At 40.9% G+C, this 21356-nt stretch overlaps 1 protein-coding gene across 2 annotated transcripts in view; it reads right to left on the bottom strand.

Annotated features, from left to right (window-relative positions):
* NVL (nuclear VCP like) overlaps positions 1-21356 on the bottom strand; it is an 88551-nt gene that overhangs the window by 52649 nt on the left and 14546 nt on the right. For both annotated transcript variants that reach the window (XM_061625072.1, XM_061625071.1), the window contains 8 exons: positions 20334-20454; positions 20072-20148; positions 19348-19482; positions 18366-18467; positions 17839-17956; positions 13647-13791; positions 6785-7055; positions 4772-4990 (listed from right to left, as the gene is read on the bottom strand). In XM_061625072.1, the coding sequence (XP_061481056.1) occupies positions 4772-4990; positions 6785-7055; positions 13647-13791; positions 17839-17956; positions 18366-18467; positions 19348-19482; positions 20072-20148; positions 20334-20454 (1188 nt within the window). The remainder of the gene's footprint in view (positions 1-4771; positions 4991-6784; positions 7056-13646; positions 13792-17838; positions 17957-18365; positions 18468-19347; positions 19483-20071; positions 20149-20333; positions 20455-21356) is intronic.

Here is a 21356-nt window from a genome sequence, read left to right as displayed (position 1 = left end):
ATTATGTTTTATTGTGTTTTTGTATTTTAACCTGTTTTATTATGCTGTACACCGCCCTGGGAGCTTATTGCTATAGGGCAATTGTGTTCAAAAAACTCTTTTAATTTCTTCTTACATTCCTGCAATATTTTATCATTCTATAATAAAGATTCATTTAGTCTCCATCTAAATCCAAGATTTTTTTTTTTAAAGTCAATATCACTGGATTATGATCCGAAAAGGTTTTTGGTAACACATCCATCTTGGAAATATCTTTCACTAAATTTTTAGACATCCAAATCATATCAATCCTCAAAAATGTTTTATGTCTTTCTGAAAAGTAAGTAAATTCCTTTGCATTGTCATTTATATATCTCCAAGCATCCACCAATTCTAAATTTTCCATCAATTCGAAACAGATCTTCGGCAATTTGCCCTGTGTCTCTTTAATATTTTTCTCAGAAAGTCTATCCATTTTTGGTGAAATTACCCCATTCCAATCACCCATGACACACCAATGATCATATGCAAACTCTGATAGTTTTTCCATAAGTCCAGTATAAAACCTTGTTTTATCTTCATTAGGAGCATAAATGCCCACTATCAAAATTTTTGTACCCTGAATGGTGAATTCAACTCCCACAAATCTGCCACTATCATCCAATAATATCAATTTAGGAGACAACTGTGAATTAATATAAAGAACCACACCATTTTTTTTTGAATCCTGCTGAAATAAATTCTTCACCCAAATTTTTACAAATTAAATATTTAGAATCTTTCTTCTTAATATGAGTTTCTTGTAAACAAATTATATCCAATTTTAATTTTTTCAAATAATGAAATACTTTCTCTTCTGCGACGAATTAGCTCCATTTATATTCCAAGTTAGATATTTGTAATCCATTTTTAAGCATGTATTTTAGAAAAGTCTGTGCCTGTTGCTCCCTTTGATCCATCATCATCCTTTTCTTCCTCTACCTGTTTCTGTTGACTTTGTTTCCCAGGAATTATATCCATATCTTTGAGTTTATCTTCTTCCATGTCTTTTGAAGCTTTTCTCAATAAATCCCTTGCTTTTTGAACAGTATTTAATCAATACTTCTGTTGTCTAAATGTAAAAATCACTCCCTCTGGAACATCCCATCTAAATTGAATTTTACATTGTTTAAGTTTTTCTGTGAAGAAAACGTAATCTTTTCTCTTACGTAGAAGCCTAACAGGAATTTCCTTCATCACCTGTATTTCTTTACCGTCAATTTTGAAGACATTGTTAAAATGATGTTGCACAACCATATCTCTGGTCCTCTTTTTAAAAAAATAAACAAGCACATCTCTTGGGATTTTTTTTATTGTTGCATATCTGGAATTAATTCTATAAACTTTGTCTATTTCAAATTCCATCCGATCTTCGTTCCTGTCGAAGGATTTTGCCAAAACATTAACAATTTTCTCTCTGATATCTTCACCTCAGGAATTGCACGGAATCTCAAGCAATGTTCTCTATCTCTAAGTTCCATAACAGCAATATAGTCCAATTTTTTTTCCAATTCCATATTTGTAATATCTATTCTATTCTCTAAGGTTTGCACTTATCTTTAACATTTTTTACATCCTGTGTTAATTGCCCAATGTTATTTTTAATCTCACCCACTTCTGTTTTAATATGATCTTGTAAATCTTTAAAATCCTTTTTCATATTGCAAAATTCATCTTTAAGTTGTTGTCTGTCCTGTTTCATCTCTTGTTTCAACTCTTGTTTAAAATCACTAAATCCCTCCATAATTTTCTGGAACATGTCCATCCCTTCCTGTGTATCAATTGAAACTCTTCGCTCCAAAACTTTGGCTGTTTTCCTAGTTGTCATTCTTGAAAAAAAAAAAACCTTTTCTATTATTAGCCAATGTAGAGGCAAACAGTTTCTTTTCTCCCAGCAACAAAAAAGTTAATATTCCAGGCCTGTTTAACCAACACAGTTCTTATCTCCAGCACATTCAGGAATGTAAAACAAATCCAGTTCTCAGCATCCAGCAGTTAGTAAGATACACGAACAGCAGATTCGTTCAAAAAAAAAAATTAATCCAAAATAAAAAAAAATATTCTCAGATATATTTCCTTCAAATAATCAAATCTTATCTAATAAGTTGCCTCTTATCCGTTTAATCTTTGTAATTCCAGCTTTAAGCCAGCTTTTTGTCATAAAAAATAAAGCAGGTTCTTTGAATTGCTCCCTTCTTCCTTAGCTTTGTATAATACAAAAAAAGTGTGACTCACCCAAGTTTCTGAGTTGCCGATTCGTAAACAAGTCTCTTTTACGATAGTAATTTAAGTTAGTTGATAAGATTTAGACAGAAGGAGGCTAGCTCGTTAAAAACATTTTTAAAAGAGAAAGAAAAAAAGTCTCACTTACTTTCAGCACAGCCTGTTGGAAATCCAGACTCAGTCTTCCACTGCTAGAAAAGCCTTCTTATCTCAGGGGGATTCCTGATCAAATCTAGCAATCTACAGCTTGACGGAGTTCCGTGGATAATCTCTTCGGTTCCCCTTTTATCTTGGAGAACATTTACGCCAGTCAAAAATTTCTCTTGACTGGCTTTTAACTGAAATAAGCTTCCTCTGAGATAGAGCTCACTCAGAGACAATCACCAGCCAGCACTCCTTCCGGGAAGTCTCCCCTTTCCTTCTATCTTTAACCATTTTAAGAGTTTCATCAGTCATCCATTGAGGTTTTTCTCTTTTTAACTAGCGGTATTGTCTTTTTGCATTCTTCCTTGATAATGTCTTTGACTTCACTTCATTGTTGTTGTGGTTCTCTATCAACTAAGTTTAAAGCCTCAAATCTGTTCCTTGTTTGATATTTATATTCTTCTGGGATGTCATTAAAATTGTATTTTGGCATAATTATTGCTTTGTTATTCTTCTTTAGCTTAACTCTGATTTTTGATATGACCAGTTCATGATCTGTACTGCAGTCTGCTCCTGGTCTTGTTTTTGCAGAAAGTATGGAATTTCTCCATCTTCTGCTACCAATTATATAATCAACTAGATTCCTATATAGATGATGTCCACGTGTACAGTCATCTTTTCCGTTGTTCAAAAAACGTGCTTGTAAGAAAGAAATTATTGCCCTCACAGAATTCAGTAAGTCTTTCTCCTGCTTCATTTCTATCTCCTAGCCCCATTTCCCCACAATTCCTAGTTCTTCTCTGTTCCCTACTTTTGTGTTCCAGTCCCCCATGATGATCAGGATATCCAGTTTTGGTGTGTTATTAATTTCTTCCTGTATTTCTACGTAAAATCTGTCCAATTCCTTTTCTTCTGTGTTTGCTGTTGGAACATAGACTTGGATGATGATTATGTTGATAGGTTTCCCGTTTAATCTCATTGATATTACTCACTCAGACTTTGCGTTATAGCTCCTAGTTGCTTTTACTACATCACTTCTCACTATTAGAGCAACCCCGTTTCTTCTTAATTTATCATTTCCTGTATAAAATATTTTGTAGTTGCCTGATTGAAAATGTCCCATTCCCGTCCATTTTAATTCACTCATGCCAAGTATTGTAATGCCACTTCATGCTTGACAATTTCTAACTTTCCCTGGTTCATTCTTCTCACATTCCATGTTCCTATTGTGTATGTCATACAACTCCGGACTCTCCTTTCGCATCTGTGCGCATCAGCCTCTGGGCTGCCTTTCGGCTTTCACTCAGTGGCGTCATTAGTCACAGCACTACTTGTACTTGTCCGTTGGTCTTCCCCAGTAGCTTGCTGAGTGCCATCTGACCTGGGGGTCTCATCTTCCAGCACTATCTCATGTTGCATTTTGGATAGTCTATTCATAGGGTTTTCATGGTAAAAGGTATTCAGAGGTGGTTTACCATTGCCTTCTTCTGAGTTTGGATACCTCTTAGTCTGGTATCTCAGTTTTGACCATTCCACCTTGAGTGACCCTGCTAGGAAACTAGCCTCTTGGTCTAGACTCCTGAAGACGTTGCTGACAGTTTCTTCGACACTCTCAAACCTCCTCACCACGTTAAGGGGTAGGTGTGTGTGTAAGTATATATGTGTGTAAGTATATGTGTGTGTGTGTATATATATATATATATATATACACACACACACACACACAAAGGAAAAAAAGGCATGATGAAGGAAAACGTGGAAGAAAATAGGCAAACTCAGGCACCAATTCTTAAAGTTAATAGTAGTCCTTATAAAAATGACCAGCTGGAACAGAGAAGGGTCAGTTACAGGAGGAGCCAAATGGAGTTTGGAAGCGCCACAGGTTTCATGTTCCTGGTATACAGACCCTTGCAGCGGTGAAGCCAACGTATTTGACACAAGGTTTTAACTACTTGGATGGAAAGAGTTACTTGGTACCTGCACTATCCCCTTTTTGTGCATTTAAAAAATTCTAAGTCACTTTGAAACAAAAAACATGGTAAGCAAAAAACAACAAGTTAATAAAAAATATATTGCTGCTTCTTTCTGGACTGGTATTCCCAAATTACCCCAACTAGACCAAAAAGAAGGTCAGTGACTAATTATAATGCTGCAATTTAGTCAGTAACACATCATTTCAAAGTGAAACTATTACTGTACAGAATTTCTTTCTAGATGCAACTCAATAGGCCAAGGTAAGGAACGCAGTCTCTCACACACTTTCAAGGAAAAGGCACAAAAGTGCCTTGTGAACAGAATGGCTGGCAGCACCACATAGCTTACTCTCCAGAAGGTTTTTCAGCCTTGCACGATTAACAGGATTTTTGTAAAAATGTCAAAACCATACCAATATTGCCATGGTGAGCTCCTCCCGAATATCCTCCAGGGCTCCAATATCTGCCCACGTCACGTCAGGGACTGTGACAAAGCCTTCTCTCTTGGCAGAGGGTTGCACAAAAGAGAGGGCAACAATGAAATCATTCAACTCAATGCATAGCTTTTGCAGCCGATCCTCCCCCAGGGGGTCAGGTTCCTTTAGCAACTGGAGTAGTCTCTGCAATTCATCCTGAAGAAGAGAGATCAGGGGGAGCAGGAAATACAAGAATGAAGACAGTTCAATTACAACATGCTTGAAATTGGCTTAAGAGGAAAGTTATTTAAGACTGTAACTCTTTGTACTTAAACTCCATGTTCCTATTCCATTTTTGGCTTCTTCTGCCAAGACTGATGTACATCTTTTTTAAAAAGGAAAAATAAATCAATTTTATTAAATGCTACTGTATTTCATTGGTGAGTTTATATGCACCAAGGGAATTTCAGATATTAATTTATTTGCTTATTCATGGCCCTTAGAACACAGCCTTTTCTAAAAAAGAAAAAAGATAGAATATTTCTTTGCACACATTTGCACTACTGCTTGTACTTTCAGGTGTTATAGTTCACTTTCTTGCCTTGCTATTTGGCAATTAAAAATAAACTACTTTATTTGTATTATTGATAACTGTTGTATATGCTTAGGGATTTTTTGATTAAGTGGATTATATAAATTTTTCTGACATAAATAAAATACTTATTATCACAAATTCATCCCATTATTCTTGGCAATTACAAACTGTAAGGAAGGGGTTAAAGGAATAAAAGACCAAGGCAGAGATTACTTTGAGTTTAACCTTCTATTGTTACATGGTTACCCATTCAAATGACTAAGGAAACAATCCTATGCCTGGCAGTAAGATCCACTGAACTCAAGGGGACTTTCTTTTGAGTACACATGGTTAGGATTATTCTGTGAGGCTCAAAGTACACATGATGCTCAGTTGTGCAATTCTTTTCCCGGCACTTAAAAAAAATAATGAAAAAACATTTCCTTCCCTGTTTGTTCACTAAGGATCTCACTCACTAAGTACTTTGCACACCCTGGGGGAAGGATATGGGTACTGCTCCCCCCAGTAGATGGAAAACAGGTTGGTGAGGGGTGTTTTAGCTGACATATGGCAGGATGGGAAAACCCTCTCAGTGGACAGCTGGATCTATCTTGTTATGCCTGCCACACATATTGCTAAAGACTTAAACCAATGGCTTGGTTCACTTGTCTCCTTCAGACACAATTCCCATGGTGCTCCTCCTTTACTGTAGATTAAACAAGTGAGGCTGTAGGAAACCTACCTCAAGCCCTGGTGAAAGCTAAATTAAGTCTGCGTAACACCTCCTGTACTCAGTCTTTTAAAATGGTACACTTTGATGCTTTTCCTATCATGCTCCGTTCCTCCTGGGTTTTTGTTCAAATTATTATTACTACTATATTTTAATCCCACCCTTGCTCCAAGGAGTTTATATGGTTCTCCTTCCTCATTTTACTGAAAGTCCAGCTCAAAGAACTCAAAAGCTTGCTCACTACTTTGTGATGTTATAGTTAGACCCCATAAAAAGATTTTAGTCTACTGTTGCTTTTCAGTATTTTTTCTTAATGAACAAGGTCAGGTATATTATTATTGTTGTTGCTGTTGTTAATTTAATTTGTATCCCGCCCTTCCTCCCAGCAGGAGTCCAGGGCAGCAAACAAAGCGCTGAAAACACTTTAAAACATCATAAAAACAGATCTTAAAATACATTAAAACAAAACAGCCTTAAAAACATTAAAAAAAACTTTAAAAAAGGATTAAAAACATTATTAAAAAAACATATTAAGCAATTCTAACACAGATGCAGACTGGGATAGGTCTCAACCTAAAAGGCTTGTTGAAAGAGGAAAGTATATGCAATGTTTGTCCTACGAAAGGAATTTTTTTTGTATATTCATAGTAAAATATTAAATATCACAGAAGAGTTACAGGAGTATACAGCTGAAGAAAGTCTATACCATAGTGGGAAGACTTGATCCTCCAATATCTTTTTTAACAAGCTCTTCAGTACTCTTTTCCATGTCTTGCCCAGATGCTTTTTCTTCACTTCTCAGGACTTCACCTTTCTCCCCCTCCAGTCTAACAAGAACTCGATGCACAGTGCACATTGCTGCTTCACGACAAAGTGCCATGAGATCGGCACCAACATAGCCTGGGGTCATATGAGCCAAATAGCCAAAGTCAAAAGATTCTTGGAGTCTAAGTTTTCGACACAGTGTCTTCAGAATTCTAGCAAAGAGAAAATAAAGGAAGAAGGTGCTGCAGTTTTAGGGAAGCCAATGGAAAGAGTATCAACAAGACAAATATTATACTTAAACCACTTTTGCAAAACCATAATCCACATTTCCATATTTATAGAATTTAAGTGATTTAAAAAAATCAGATGACCGTGAAAACATAAGGGTTTCAAGATTTGTTCTCATTACCAGACAGATAACCCGGGCTGGTCTCCTTTTGGGAGGAAAAGTGGGATATAAAGTTAATAAAAATAAACATTTAATTAATGGTAAATGATCTCCTGCAGTTATGCTTTCAATGCACTTTAACCTACCCAGTAGTTTTAACCTTTAAAGCCCTAAACAGCATGGAGCCAGGTTACCTGAAGAACCATTTCCTCCCATATATTCCTGCTAGATCTTGTCATCAACATTGGAGGTCCCTAAGAGCCATCACCAAGTGAGATCTGGTGAATTTCTATGAGAGAGAGACTGACATCTCTGCAATGGCACCCCAGTCGTAGAAAATCCTCCCAGAGGCTATGCTGATTTCAGTGGTCACTCTGCTAATTCTTTGGCACATACGCTATTTTATGCTTCAATTTTATTTTCTTCTTTGATATTTCCTTTTCCATAGCTAATCAAAATTCTGATTTGTTTGTTTTTAATTCAAACAATATTTCACAGAAAGAACTGAACACATTAACTGTACATTAGATTTACAGTTACCTTATTAACGTTTAAATTGCCTTATTAACAGCAATATTAAATATACACTCTCTGCCCTCCTCCACATGTATACATAAACAGGTCAGATTTGTCTTTCATTATTCTATTACTATTTTAAAATTAAGCAGATAAATTAGCAAATGAATTTAAACATTTAGGTTGTAAAAATATAAATCAAATAAAACTGATTTATGTAAAGGATTTCAAAACCATATTGGGCTTTTGGGAGGCAATAGTTCCTTTATCAAAAGGGCATAAACAAAGACTGTGTTTCTATAGATTTATTGTTTTCAGCTCATTTTTGTTCTTGGATAATATGCTAATTTGGCCCCAACAGCAAATCTCCAAAGTTTATTAAACCAGTCTTACCCATAGGGCAATATTAAAACTTCCCATTTTGGGGCAAACAGCATTCTTACTGCTGTAAGGATTTATTTATTAACTGGGGAGGCACTGTTGCTACACCCCTGTGGTTTCAGCCCATGCTGTTCCAGTAGCATTTAATTATACATATTTGGGATAGGTGGATCATGCAGTACTAACACAGATGCTATCACGCCCATAGTGCTCAACAGAGTTAGTTTAGTAACACGCTAGGTGGAATGTAAATGGAACTTCTGAGAACAGATCATTAGAGCTGCACAGTACAGAATTCTGTTAGGTCTCTTCTGGTAGTACAGGGACAGGCCAAAGGTAGATCTGGATCTACTGGTAGATTTCTGCATGATTTAGAACCACAGGAAGGAACCTGCCTTATACAAAGTCACACTATTGGTCTACCTTCCTCAGTACTGTCTACACTGACTGTCAGTGGGCCTCCCAGCCAGGGAGATGCCAGGGACTGAAACTGGGACCTTCTGTATGCAGATCAGCTCTACCGCTGAGCTGCAGCCCTTGCAGCAGAAAGGCAAGGATGCCCGATTCTTTAATTGTTTAAACTTTAAAGAATAACAAAATTACTCTTGTCCCGCCACTCCCACCCAGAATTAGATTGAAATCAAGAAAGCTTGGGGTAACCAACACATATTTTTGTATGGAAGGACTGCAAACTCCATTCAGTTCTGTTGCTCAAAACAAGTTCTTCAGCTCAGAGTTCTTTAATTTAATAGATGCTTAATATCCATCCCTTGTTCCGGGCCTTTGTGTTTCGCCAGACCCCCTCTCCATGAGAACAAGTTTGTTGATTGCATGTACTGGAGGTTGGGCCCAAAGGGCAGTTTAGGGATTCTGCTTGTGTACCGCCCACCCCGCTGCGCAGCAGAATCCCTGACTGAGGTGCTCGAGGTAGTCTCGGCTGTGCGATTGCTCTCCCCCAATCTTGTGGTGATGGGGGATTTCAACGTTCATGCCGAGGCTGTCGTCACAGGAGCCCCTCGGGATTTCATGGAAACCAAGACTTCCTGGGATCTGCACCTTAGTAATATAGGGCCTACCCATGTAGCCGGTCATGCTCTCGACCTTGTGTTTGTCTCGGGAGGGGAGGATAGTGCTCTGAAAATGGGGGTGAATTCTTCTAATCCCGTGTCATGGTCAGATCACTATCTGGTGAATATAGATCTCTCGATGCCGCACGCCCTCCGCAGGGGACAAGGACCTATTAGAATGGTCCGCCCCAGATGCCTGATGGAGCCCAAAGGATTCCTGAATGCGCTGGGGGATATGGAGCTGACTGAAGGTCGCCCGGTCGAATCCCTGGTGATGGAGTGGAATAAGGAGATCGCCAGGGTGGTGGACCGGGTGGCTCCGAAACGTCCTCTCCCCCTGAACAGAATTCAGACAGCACCTTGGTATACACCATGACTGCGGGGTCTGAGACAGGAGGTGAGACGACTTGAGCGCCAGTGGTGGAAATCTTGCGCTGAAGACGATCGGACATGGGTTAGAGCAGCAATAGCTGCCTACCAGGTGGCAACAGATGCAGCAAAGAAAATTTATTTGCTGCCTCTATTGCGTCGGCAGAGTGTTGTCCCAGGAGATTGTTCCAAGTGGTCCGAAGCCTGGTCGGTCCAGTTGCTCAGGAACCCATGGAACATACTAAAATCTCCTGTGATACTTTTGCTAAACACTTTGCCGATAAAATCGAACGTCTGAAGAGCACGCTTCCGCTCGCCGTGGAGACAGGAAGTGGGCCAGAGTCAGCCAGTTGCATTCCGGTCTGTTGGGATCGGTTTCAGCCTCTTCTCTCTGAGGAAGTGGACAAGGTGCTCTGTACTGTGAAGCCGACCACCTGTCTGGTTGATCCTTGCCCATCATGGCTCATCATGAGCTGTAAAGAGAGACTGGGCGAAGAGATCAAAGCGGTGGTGAATGCATCCTTGCAAGAGGGTGCAATGCCATCAGCCCTCAAGGAAGCGGTAATAAAGCCCATCTTAAAAAAACCATCCTTGGATCCCCAAGAGTTAAACAACTTTCGCCCAGTCTCTAATTTACCATTCTTGGGCAAGGTGATTGAGAGGGTGGTGGCTGCGCAATTACAGACACACTTGGAGGAAACGGATTATTTAGATCCATACCAATCGGGTTTTAGGACTGGTCATGGTACGGAAACAGCCTTGGTCGCTCTGGTAGATGATATGCGGAGGGCATTGGATAGGGGTGAATACACCTTCCTTGTCCTCCTGGACCTCTCAGCGGCTTTCGATACCGTTGACCACGGTATCCTTTTAAACCACCTAGAGGGATTAGGAATAGGAGGCACTGTCTTGCAGTGGTTCCGTTCCTATCTCTCGGATAGGCAGCAACGGGTGGCATTGGGAGATGAGGTTTCAGACCCTTGGCCTCTTCACTGTGGAGTGCCACAGGGTTCTATCCTCTCTCCCATGCTATTCAACATCTATGTGAAACCGCTGGGAGCAATCATCAGGAGTTTTGGGTTGCAGTGCCATCAGTACGCAGATGACACTCAGCTCTATCTCTCCTTTAAATCCTCACCGGAGTTGGCTGTGAATACCATGTCCAAGTGCCTAGAATCCGTAAGTGGATGGATGGGGGGAGAGAATAGGCTGAAGCTGAACCCTGACAAGACTGAGGTATTACTTGTGGGAGATAAAAGGAAGTTAGGAATTACTGACCTGATGCTTGATGGGGTAAGTTTACCCCTGAAGGACCAGGTCCGCAGTCTTGGGGTCATACTTGACTCCCAGCTGTCCATGGAGGCTCAGATTACAGCAGTGAGCCGGGCAGCTTGGTATCAATTACATCTGATACGGAGACTGCGTCCCTATCTTCCTGTTAACCTGCTCTCTCAGGTGATACATGCCCTGGTCTCCTCTCGCTTAGACTACTGCAATGCGCTCTACGTGGGGTTACCCTTGAAAACAGTCCGGAAATTACAGCTGGTACAGAATGCGGCGGCACGCTTGATTACACATAGCCGTCGCTGGGATCATATCACCCCAGTGTTATTAGATCTTCACTGGCTACCAGTTGTCTACCGGGCCCAATTCAAGGTGTTGGTGTTGACCTTTAAAACCCTATACGGTTTCGGCCCAGTATATCTGAAGGAACGCCTCCAGAATCACCGATTATGCCGCCTGACGAGATCAGCCTCGCAAGACCTTCTCTCGGTCCCACCGGTGAGAACAGCTAGGCTGGTACGGACCAGAGAGAGGGCATTCTCTGTTGTGGCCCCCACCCTCTGGAACTCTCTCCCTTTCGATCTCAGACATGCTCCCTCCCTGTCCAGCTATCGCCGAGCCTTGAAGACCTGGCTATTCAGGCAGGCCTACAAGATTGGGACAGATTAACTTATGTTACAATTGAATTAATGAATGGTTTTTTAGCTTAAAATTTGATTATGTTGATCTATATGTATTGTTTTTATTCTTGTTGTTCGTCGCCTAGAGTGTCCCTAACCCGGACAGATAGGTGGCTGAAAAATAAAATTTATTATTATTTATTATTATTTAATTCTATGTCTTTTCCACCAGGGACGAGTCTTGGAGTAGATCCTGCAAGCCCTTAATCTACCCTCTCCTGTAATAGGACAGCAAAACAGCCCAAAACCAAAACCTTTGAATGTAAAGAAACAAATCCATGAGAAAACATAACACAGAGACCTTATCATCTCAAAACACCCCAAAAACAAGCTATGGTATTTCTTCTATATTATTGGCTTTATATTAGTCAAATGACTCAATTGGATTAACAGGGCTGCCACTGAGAGGGATGTCTATGTGACAGGGAAAAGTCTGACATGCACTACTTCTGCTGCAACAACAGAAGCAGCAGCTACGTTTGCCAAATTTCTCTTGCTAAAAGTGCAAGAGAAACTTGGGAGTCAGGAGTTAGCAAGCTAACATCTGAACACAATGATTCCATTTCATGGCCCTGCTTTTGATATAAACTGGCACATAGACCATAAACTTCTAAGAACTCGGGGGCTACTCGCAAAATCTATTCCTGTTAACAAGGGAGTTCGCCAGGGGTGCTTACAGTATTAGCGCCTCTCCTGTTCAACCTGTACCTTAATGATATTGTTTGTTTTTTTATCAGGAGTAGAGTTTTTTTTTCCCCCTGCCTGAGAGAAAAGGGAATTTTCATTTTACTCTATGCTGATGCTGCTATCCTTCCTTCATATAGACAGGTAGGGATGCATAAACTTTCCAAAGCCTTAGGTTCATATTCCGCAAAGGAACTCCCGCATTAATTACTTCGAAACCACAATATTGATGTTTGGAAAGAATAGGTGGAAATTTTGTTGGCAGTTGGACAATCAGCAACTGGAGCAAGTCCAGTCCTATAAATATTTGGGTGTGACATTTAAAAACTCTGGATCTTGGTCCACCCACTTGAAAGCTGCCACCTTAACAGCCAATGTAATGGCCAATGCTATCCCCCATTATGCAGCTGGACCAGGGGGTAGGCTAGCAGCACATCTCCTTAAGCTTTAGAGGATTAAGCTTTTGCCCCAGTGCACAGGCACACTCAGGATATTGTAGCCCTAAAGTCAGAACAACATACATTCCTGACAAGAGCCCTAGGTGCCCCCAGATCTACACCTACAGCTGTTCTACATAGGGAGGCAGCTTGCTGCTCAGTAAAAACTTTAGCCTTGAAAGCAGCCATTTATTATTGTCTTAAGATTTTTCAACAGGCCCCCTCCCTTGTCTTAATTGCATATGAGGAAATGGGATTAGAATCATAGGCTACTAAAATTAGTTGGACTATTTCTGACTTGGGCTTCTCAGTGGACTGATTGCAAGGGGCTTTAGTGGTGCTCGTTTGGAAGTCACAAGGGGCTTAATCGATGCTGACATCCCAGCTACTTTCACACTAGTGTCTAACCTTCTCTAACACACTGTACAAAAATGTTATCGCTTCCCCAAGGAAACTGGCCCCCCTACGTGGCCTTTACTTGCTCTCATGGCCTTAAGGGGCTTTAAACTAAATAGAGGCGCAATACTCTGCTGTTGATGGCGGTTAAGGGACATTATAAAGGACAATGCAGTATAAGCACATGTTGCCCTGCTGGGTGTCGGAAGGTAGAGGACGTGGCTCACTTTTTTTAGAATTTTTTTATATTCAGTTTTGAGAACTTGGTATCCTGACCCTGTATTGCTGATATCGGAGATGATACTTTAAAAAATAAAACTACATTTTTATTAGCAGGAACAGATTTCATGTGATATATTGGGCCACTAAATATGTTAAACTAGCCTTAGAGAGGAGGCAGGTTTTTATTCCCCCAGGTGACAATATTAATATCTAGAACCATCTTAATTAATCCATTACATTAAATAATTAATTTAGCATTTTAGTATAACTGATTGATTCTATTCTTTTATTGTTTTTAATTTGTTCTTTGTTTTTCTTTTGAAGTATACACAAAAAGCCTGGTTAATATTAATAATCTTTCAAAGCAAAGCTGACACACTTTTCTCTGGCTGCTTCATCTGGAATGCCCAAACAAATCTCTCGATCAAATCTTCCTGCACGTCGCAGCGCTGGGTCCAATGAATCTGGCCTGTTGGTTGCTCCAATTACTAGGACCTGAGCAGCAGTAGTCAGATTATTCAAGTCTGAGGGATGAAGGAAAGAAAAATAAATTCATAGGCAAATGACAAAGGAGATGGCGTGCTTTGCTATCAGGACAGCATTGTTCATAATACTCACTCTCAGTACACAGGCCCAGTTGTCAGAACTGACAACATTTACTGTTAGTGTTGTTACAGTGCACATTTAGACCGTGCAGCAGACATGCAATAACTTTTTCACATGAATAATACTGGGCAAGATCAGACGTACATATAAAACAGGGGTGGGGAAGCAGCCAGAACTTTATTAGGATTGGCATTACAGGTCAAATTTGACAGCTTCCACTTCTTGGAGAAAGCCCCCCCCCATGCCCATCATTGATGGGCAGTGAGAGAGCACCTTGCTCCAGAATGGGCAACTAAAACTCATGCTTAAACCAAAGGAAAACACCTTCGCGTTAGCAGGGATTTCAATGCAAACCCCTTTCTGAGCTCCCTGCTTATTGGTTGATATACGGGGAGTTCAACCCTGCTTTCTGCAGGGACTGGGTGCGTGAGCAGCCAATTGAGGCGTATTTCCACCCACCTCACACCTGATGTAACATGCAATATCAGGTGTGGGGCAGGCAGACATGGTTTTGAGAAACTGGTCTGGCAGGCCAAATGGGGAGGCCTGGTGGGCCAAATCTGGCCTACAGGTGGGAGGTTCCCCACTCTTGACGTAAAAGTCTATGGACTATGGCTTGACTTAGGAAGCCATAGTCCACTGAAACCTCAAAACTAGCAACTACCAGAATTTTTTATTGCTGCCATACTAATACAACTCTGCGTTAATAAAGCACTTTGAGTGTCCAAAGTTCTTTTACATTAATTCTCTCAGTAATCCTTATATTCATACTAATGTCAGTTAGGATTCCCCATAGTGAAGGTTGGGGAGACACGCATACCACACCAGCACTCTTACCACACCCACACCATTACTTGCCAAAGACCTGTCAGTGAGTTCATGGTGAAGGTACCATTTGAACCAAGGGCTTCCTGGCTGCCAGCTGAGATTCATAACCACTATGCTATACTAGCTTCCAGGTTTGTGCTTAGCACAAAGGCAAAAGAAGAAGAAAAACAGCACTTCACAGACCCACCATGTGCTCTCCGCTAAGGAAGCCACAGAGGTGCAGGGTGCTTGAGATGAGTTTGCCCCCGCTTACTCCCAAGCACAGGCAATCAAAAATGGAGGGAACTATTTGGAACACACTTTACTAGAGGCAAGCCAAGGAAGTTGTGCATTTAGGCTGGGGACAGGAATGGGATGGGAGTGGGACTACCATCCCTGTGATGGCAGGCGGGGGAGATATGGAGGTGGGCAAAGGTATACAGGAGGGAGGAAGAGGGCTAGTTACATCACAACCCTTGCCCTCTCTGCTTTGCCTGCTGTATTTCAGAATCTGTGGGAGGGGGCGCCAGTCAGTAGACCACCTGACCTGGTGATGGTATTATTAAATGCCATGTCTGTCCAGAATAAAACATCTATCATCCATGATTTGATTGTAGATGAGGGGGCCAATTTCACATTTGCAACTGAGACCGGGGTGGATGAGCTTGGTGGTTCTATGCTAAGCCAGCTGTATCTTAATGGTTACTTAATGCAGCACCATTTCAGGTCAGAGGGGAGTTGCAATCATTCATAAACATTCCATCTCATCCAAGGATAAAAGCAGGAGTCTTATCCCTGCTGTGTCTAGGTTTGAGGGATTGTTTGTGGTGGTAGGCCAGAGAGAGAGAGGAGGAAGATGCTAGTGTACTGCCCACCCCGTTGAGGTGGTCCGCTCTGACAGATTCCTGAAAGCTCTGAGGGATTTTCCAGCTGACATGATTGCTCTGGCCTCACTGTCACTGTGGAGCACATAGGTTACCTTGGTACTCTAAGTGACCTGCATGCAGATGAATTAGGAGGGTTGGGTGCTAAAGCACAGATGGCATAAATCACAGTCCAAACCTGACCAAACATGGGTGAAGTTGCACCACTGTGCCTACCCAGTGATGGCAGTGAAGAAAGCTTACTTCTCTGCTACTACTGTGTCTGAAAGAAGCAGTCTCACTGAGCTTTTCCGAGTGGTGAATGGGCTTTTGTCATCTGGCTAACAGAACGCTGCTCTGACACCCTTGGAGGCTTGCTGTAACACCTTTGCAAGGCACTTTGGGAACAAAATTGCTCAGATTCCGACAGAATTGGATGCCACAGTTAGAGGAAATCCAATGGAGCCGTCTGTTCCATCTGCATTGGATCAGTTTCAATTATTGCAGTCTGAAGATGTGGACAAGCTGCTTGAAGATATGCAGCTGACCACCTGCCCATCTTAGATTTTTAGAGCTAGCTGTAGGAAATTGATTGGTTGGATTCAGCTAGCTGTAGGAAATTGATTGGTTAGATTCAGGGAGTGACTGATGCTTCACTGGAGGAGGGGGAAGTACCAATAGCCTTGAAGGAGATTGTGGTGCATCCCCTCCTTATGACCTCCCAAGACCCAGAAGTGTTAAACAACTATTGACCAGTGGTGAATATCCCCTTCCTGGACAAGGTGCTCAAGAAGGCAGTTGAGGTGTTAGACCAGTGCTTGGAGGTGGTGATGGGTTAGATATGGGCTGATAACTGAAGATGAATTCTAAGATAACAGAGGCTTTATGTATTCTGAGTTCTCAAGTCCTGAGATGGCCTGTTCTGGATCGGGTTGCACTCCCCTAGAAGTAGCTTGAGGGTGCTCCTAGATTCACTGTCACTGGAGGCTCAGGTGGCTAGGGGTGGCTATTTCTAGCTGCGACTGGTTCGCCAGCTACATCCCTTTGGACAGAGATGACTTAGCTGCTTATGCTCTGGTAACTTCCAGAGTGGACTACTGCAATGCACTCTATGTGGGGATGCCCTTTAAGATGAATCAGAAACTTCAATTTAGTCCAAAATGCAGTGGCCAGATTACTGGCTGGGGTTGCATTTAAATCTCATATAACACCTGTTTTAAAACACTGCATTGGTTGCTAGTTCATTCCCAAGCCCAATTCAAGGTGCTTACCTTGGTGTTTAAAGTCCTAAACCACTCAGGCCCCAAATATCAGAAAGGCCACCTCCTTCCCTACAGATCCTCTTAACTATTAAACTATTAAGCAGGGCCCCCCTCAGAAATTTAGGTGGGGGTGGCCCTGACATGCATCTGACAAAGAGCATTTTCTGTGGCAGCCCTTATGTTGTGGAATTCGCTTCCCACAGAGATGTGTCAGGTAACTTTACTATATACTGTAGCTTTCATTGCATGCTGGCCTGTGACCCTGGCCTTTGACACCTGAGATGTATATTTTTAGACTCTACCCTATACTTGTGATTGTAATTTGTTTTAAACAGTTTTTAATGTTGTGTTTTAAATTGCTATGACCCGCCCTGAGACCTTGGGATGAAGGGCAGGTAATAAATTGAATTAATAGTAGTAACAACATCTGTAGCGGGTTGCTATTTTGAGAGCATGTCACAACCATGATGACTGGACCTTGCTATTCATTTGATTCTGTACTCATTTGTGCTCTCTGCATAATACTGCGACACATCTAACTGCTGACTTTTGCATTGCTTGACCTTTTGGTCTCCAGGCACAATTTGTTTTTTTCCATCTGTACCAGGGTTATAGATGTTGGTGGACTAAAACTCCCATTTGTCTCTGTTCACTGCCCATGCTAGTTGGGGGTGATGTGACTTGGGAGTCCTGTAACATGTGGAGGGCTGCACGTTTGGCATCTGACCTATTAGCTTGAATATATGTGACTGTCAGCTAAGAACACTTTAAGCGTCTGACAAAGTGAGCTGTGGCCCAAGAAAGCTCCCGCAGCAACAAATCAATTAGTCTTTAGGGTGCCACATGACTTATTTTGTTTTGCTTCTGGTACAAAAGTCAATCAGAACTATTCCTCTGGAATTTGCTGTTCATCTGGTACTTGGAGATCTGCAGCTGGCACAATGTTTAACTGGAATACCATGTAAAAAGCAAAATCTGATAACAACCACATTTGATAAAGTAATTTACTACAATTTTAAAAAAATAAACTTACCGTCCATGCAAGTCAGAAGCTGGGCAACAATTCTTCGCTCCATGTCCTTTGAGGCAACCTCTCTCTTGGGTGTAATAGCATCAATCTCATCTATAAAGAGAATGCAGGGAGCACTGGCCTAGAAATTGTATTTAAAAAGTACAAACACAGAAAATGAATAAGCAACTCTCAGCATATTATGATTTTTCATTTAACTATTTCAGATATACTAATTGAAATAATATAATATAATGAGGACGGCTGGACTAGTAGGATATTCCCAAGTGCAAGGAAAACCAAGCAAAGATGTGACCAGAGAGAACTGGAAAATAGTTTGAAGCCTATGCCAATGATGGCATTCTATAATACGCTGTTGTCTAATTTCTTCTGTCATACCTCAAACTTGGATTCACAAAGACAATCTGGATCTATTAAAAAAGCAGAATAGCCAGCAAGCAAAGACTTTATACTGTGCACTACACGTTAATGTAAACCTAGTTGCCAAAAGTCAAGAGGAGAAATAAAAGGCTTATTCCCGCAGGTCTTACCACAGCTTGATCAAACAGCTCCCTTAGCTTCTGTTCCGATTCACCTGACACTCCTGACACAATCTCAGTAGCGGCCACTTTGAGTATTGGTAGATCAAGTTCCTAGAAACAAATACAAAGAACAAAACAAGATTATTATATGAAAAACACTTACCAAGGTTCGGAGGCTTTACAGAGGCCTCTGCAGTGGGGGGCTGAACTGGAGGATGGGAGAGTAACTTCAAACCCTGCTTCATCTGGCAATGAACAGAAAGCCTGTTGCAGATGAAAGTGTCATGAGACTTTGTAGTTATCCCTTTGTACACAGCAACATTTAAAAGACAAGAAAATGGAAATGGACTACCTTCAAGTCGATCCCGACTTATGGCGACCCTATGAATAGGGTTTTCATGGTAAGTGGTATTCAGAGGGGGTTTACCATTGCCTCCCTCTGAGGCTGAGAAGCAGTGACTGGCCCAAGGTCACCCAGTGAGCTTCCTGGCTATGTGGGGATTCGAACCCTGGTGTCCCAGGTCATAATCCACCTCCTTAACCACTACACCACACTGGCTCTCAAAAGACAAGGAAATGTACCCAATGAGGAGGTCCCAGATTGAAGTCTTACGACTCCTGGGAGGACTGGCCTGCAGGAAGAGAACACAGAACTTCCAAATCGGAATTACTTCTCCTCTATTTAGACTCCTGAGAAGGAGAAAAGTAATGAGCGGCATAGCATAGAAGGCAGCAAGAGGTTTATATGGCTTCACCATTTTAAAATGCTTTCTGCAGTGCTCCCACTAGAATAGACATGTTACAGAAATACTGTACAGTGTTTTTTGATGAAGACCTTGAACTTAACCAGCTACCATCTTCCTAACATCTGAATGCAAGATCTAGAGAGAGGACCAGTTTGTTAAAAATACAAAAAGTATCTGTGCTTTTAAATTCTAAGCTATATACAGATGAGGGCAGAGGAAGGAAAAGTATGTGCCAATAGTCTCACCCCAGCGATTGCCTGCGCTAGTAGCGTCTTCCCACATCCTGGTGGTCCATGCAAGATAAATCCTCGAGGTGGAACAGCTCCTAAATAGTTGTATACTTCAGGATGAGAAATATGTATCAGCATCTTGCACACTTCCTGCAGTGAGAATGGGAAAATGTGTCTACTTTTTGTAAACAGTTTACACATTCTGCATTATCTCATTTTTGCAAATGTTATTAACAGCTCTATGCATGTTTTTTATAAGTGCACAGACGGCACAAAATGTGATACTTGGGTCAGAATGCAACTTCTTGAAAACTGCAGCTTTCTTTTTATAACACCGCAAGTTTCTAGCCCTTAAGGCTGTGCAGATATGCTTGGAAGTTTTGTGAACAATGCCTGGTGCATTCTCAGCATCAATAAAGGGACCTAAGACAAATGTGTCAGTACTCCCTCCTACTATTGGCAAAAGCAGAATCATGCAATAAAGGAAGTTTTTAGAATTTCTTACAGATATACTGAGGTGAGCTCAGCACAGAGTTTTAATTTATTTTACTGCAGGGCACACAACACACTGATTTAGGATTGGTGGATTAAGGTTTTCAAAAATAGCTTCAAACCAAACTAATTCTGCATGAAATAACTCTTAAGTTACCATGAAGATACTCATCTCTTTCACTGAACTCATACCTAAGTGGTTTTCCTAACAACATTTATCCAGTCGGAGAGTTTAGTTAATTCTAACCTTCAGAGTGTCATCATTGCCTCCTACATCCTCAAACTTCACTGAAGAGGTTCTCAGCTCCACCCCTTTCTGTTTAACTGCAAGAAGAGATGAAGATATTACTAAGACAAGATCAACTACATGAAAAAACAAACAAATATTTTAAGTAAGGATTGGGCTGAACAAGGTATTACAAAACAGTCAGGAAAGAAAGATAGAAAGAAAATATACATATACATATTACAATCTTTAGTATTAAATCTTTAGAAAAACAAACTCTTACCTTTCTGTTTCCTCAAAGCAGATTCTATTTCTTCATCTACTTCCTGAAACTCTCCTTTTCTCTTTTTAGCTCTCTTGCTCTTCTTTCTTGCACTTCCCAGAAAGGAAACTTCTCTGGCATTCTAAGGCACAAATGGGAGTTTTGGTTTGATTGCTTTAGTCTGCCAAGCAAGCCATGCAGGGTAAAGTAAAAGAAAGCCTTAACAACTGCTTGATTAGGACAGACCATACATTTATGTTAAGCACACTGTTGCTATGATTGTCTTACCACATTGACACCAGAAATGACAACTTTCCTTTTTCTTATCTAAGCGCAACTCAGGAATTGATTTTCTTCCCTACAAGTGCCAAACCTTCTTGAAAATCATAAAAGCTGCTGATGATCATTCTGAACCTGTAAGGAACTCTGGAGGAATTGGTTATTTTTATTTTTTTTAATGTGCCAACAGGAGCCAGTTTTTTCTTAGCTAATCCCCTGGCTGGTGCATCTAGTGAATAAGTTATCATATTTCATCTAGTACCATGTAAATATGTTTTCTCACCACTGTCTGTCCTACACTTTAAGCTGTAGGAACACCTTCTTTTCCCAACTCTCTCTCATGCAGAGGCAACTTTGTCTCTCACAGGAGAAGTTCAGTGTTGAAGGCTGATCATACCTTCAGTTAATTCTGATTTTTTTGAAGCAGCATAGTGATGGTGTCTTGGAAGCAGGGAAGGCAACCCTCAAAACACTTTTCCATGAACAGAGAAAAGTAGTAATCGAAAGGTCCTTGCTTGTGAGTTGGTATTAAGTCTGATCACCTGCTGAAGTAAGGGTGCTGGCTGCTTGCAAACATTTACAGATGCAATTGGGGTCTCAGTGACCCCAAAAACTAGATTAGAAAGTTTCACACAAAATGCCAAACTATGATTAAAAAACCCAGTTTTTTGAGTCACAAGGAAGATTCTAACTTGATTTTAAAAATTCAAGTTTGTAAAGTGTGTCTATAAACTTGTGGAGTACTATTGACCCCTGATACAATCT

This window comes from Rhineura floridana, chromosome 4 (genome assembly GCF_030035675.1).
Source record: "Rhineura floridana isolate rRhiFlo1 chromosome 4, rRhiFlo1.hap2, whole genome shotgun sequence".
NCBI lineage: Eukaryota > Metazoa > Chordata > Lepidosauria > Squamata > Rhineuridae > Rhineura > Rhineura floridana.
Note: the sequence above shows the minus strand (reverse complement) of the source record. Positions and strands in the feature narration are given on the sequence as shown.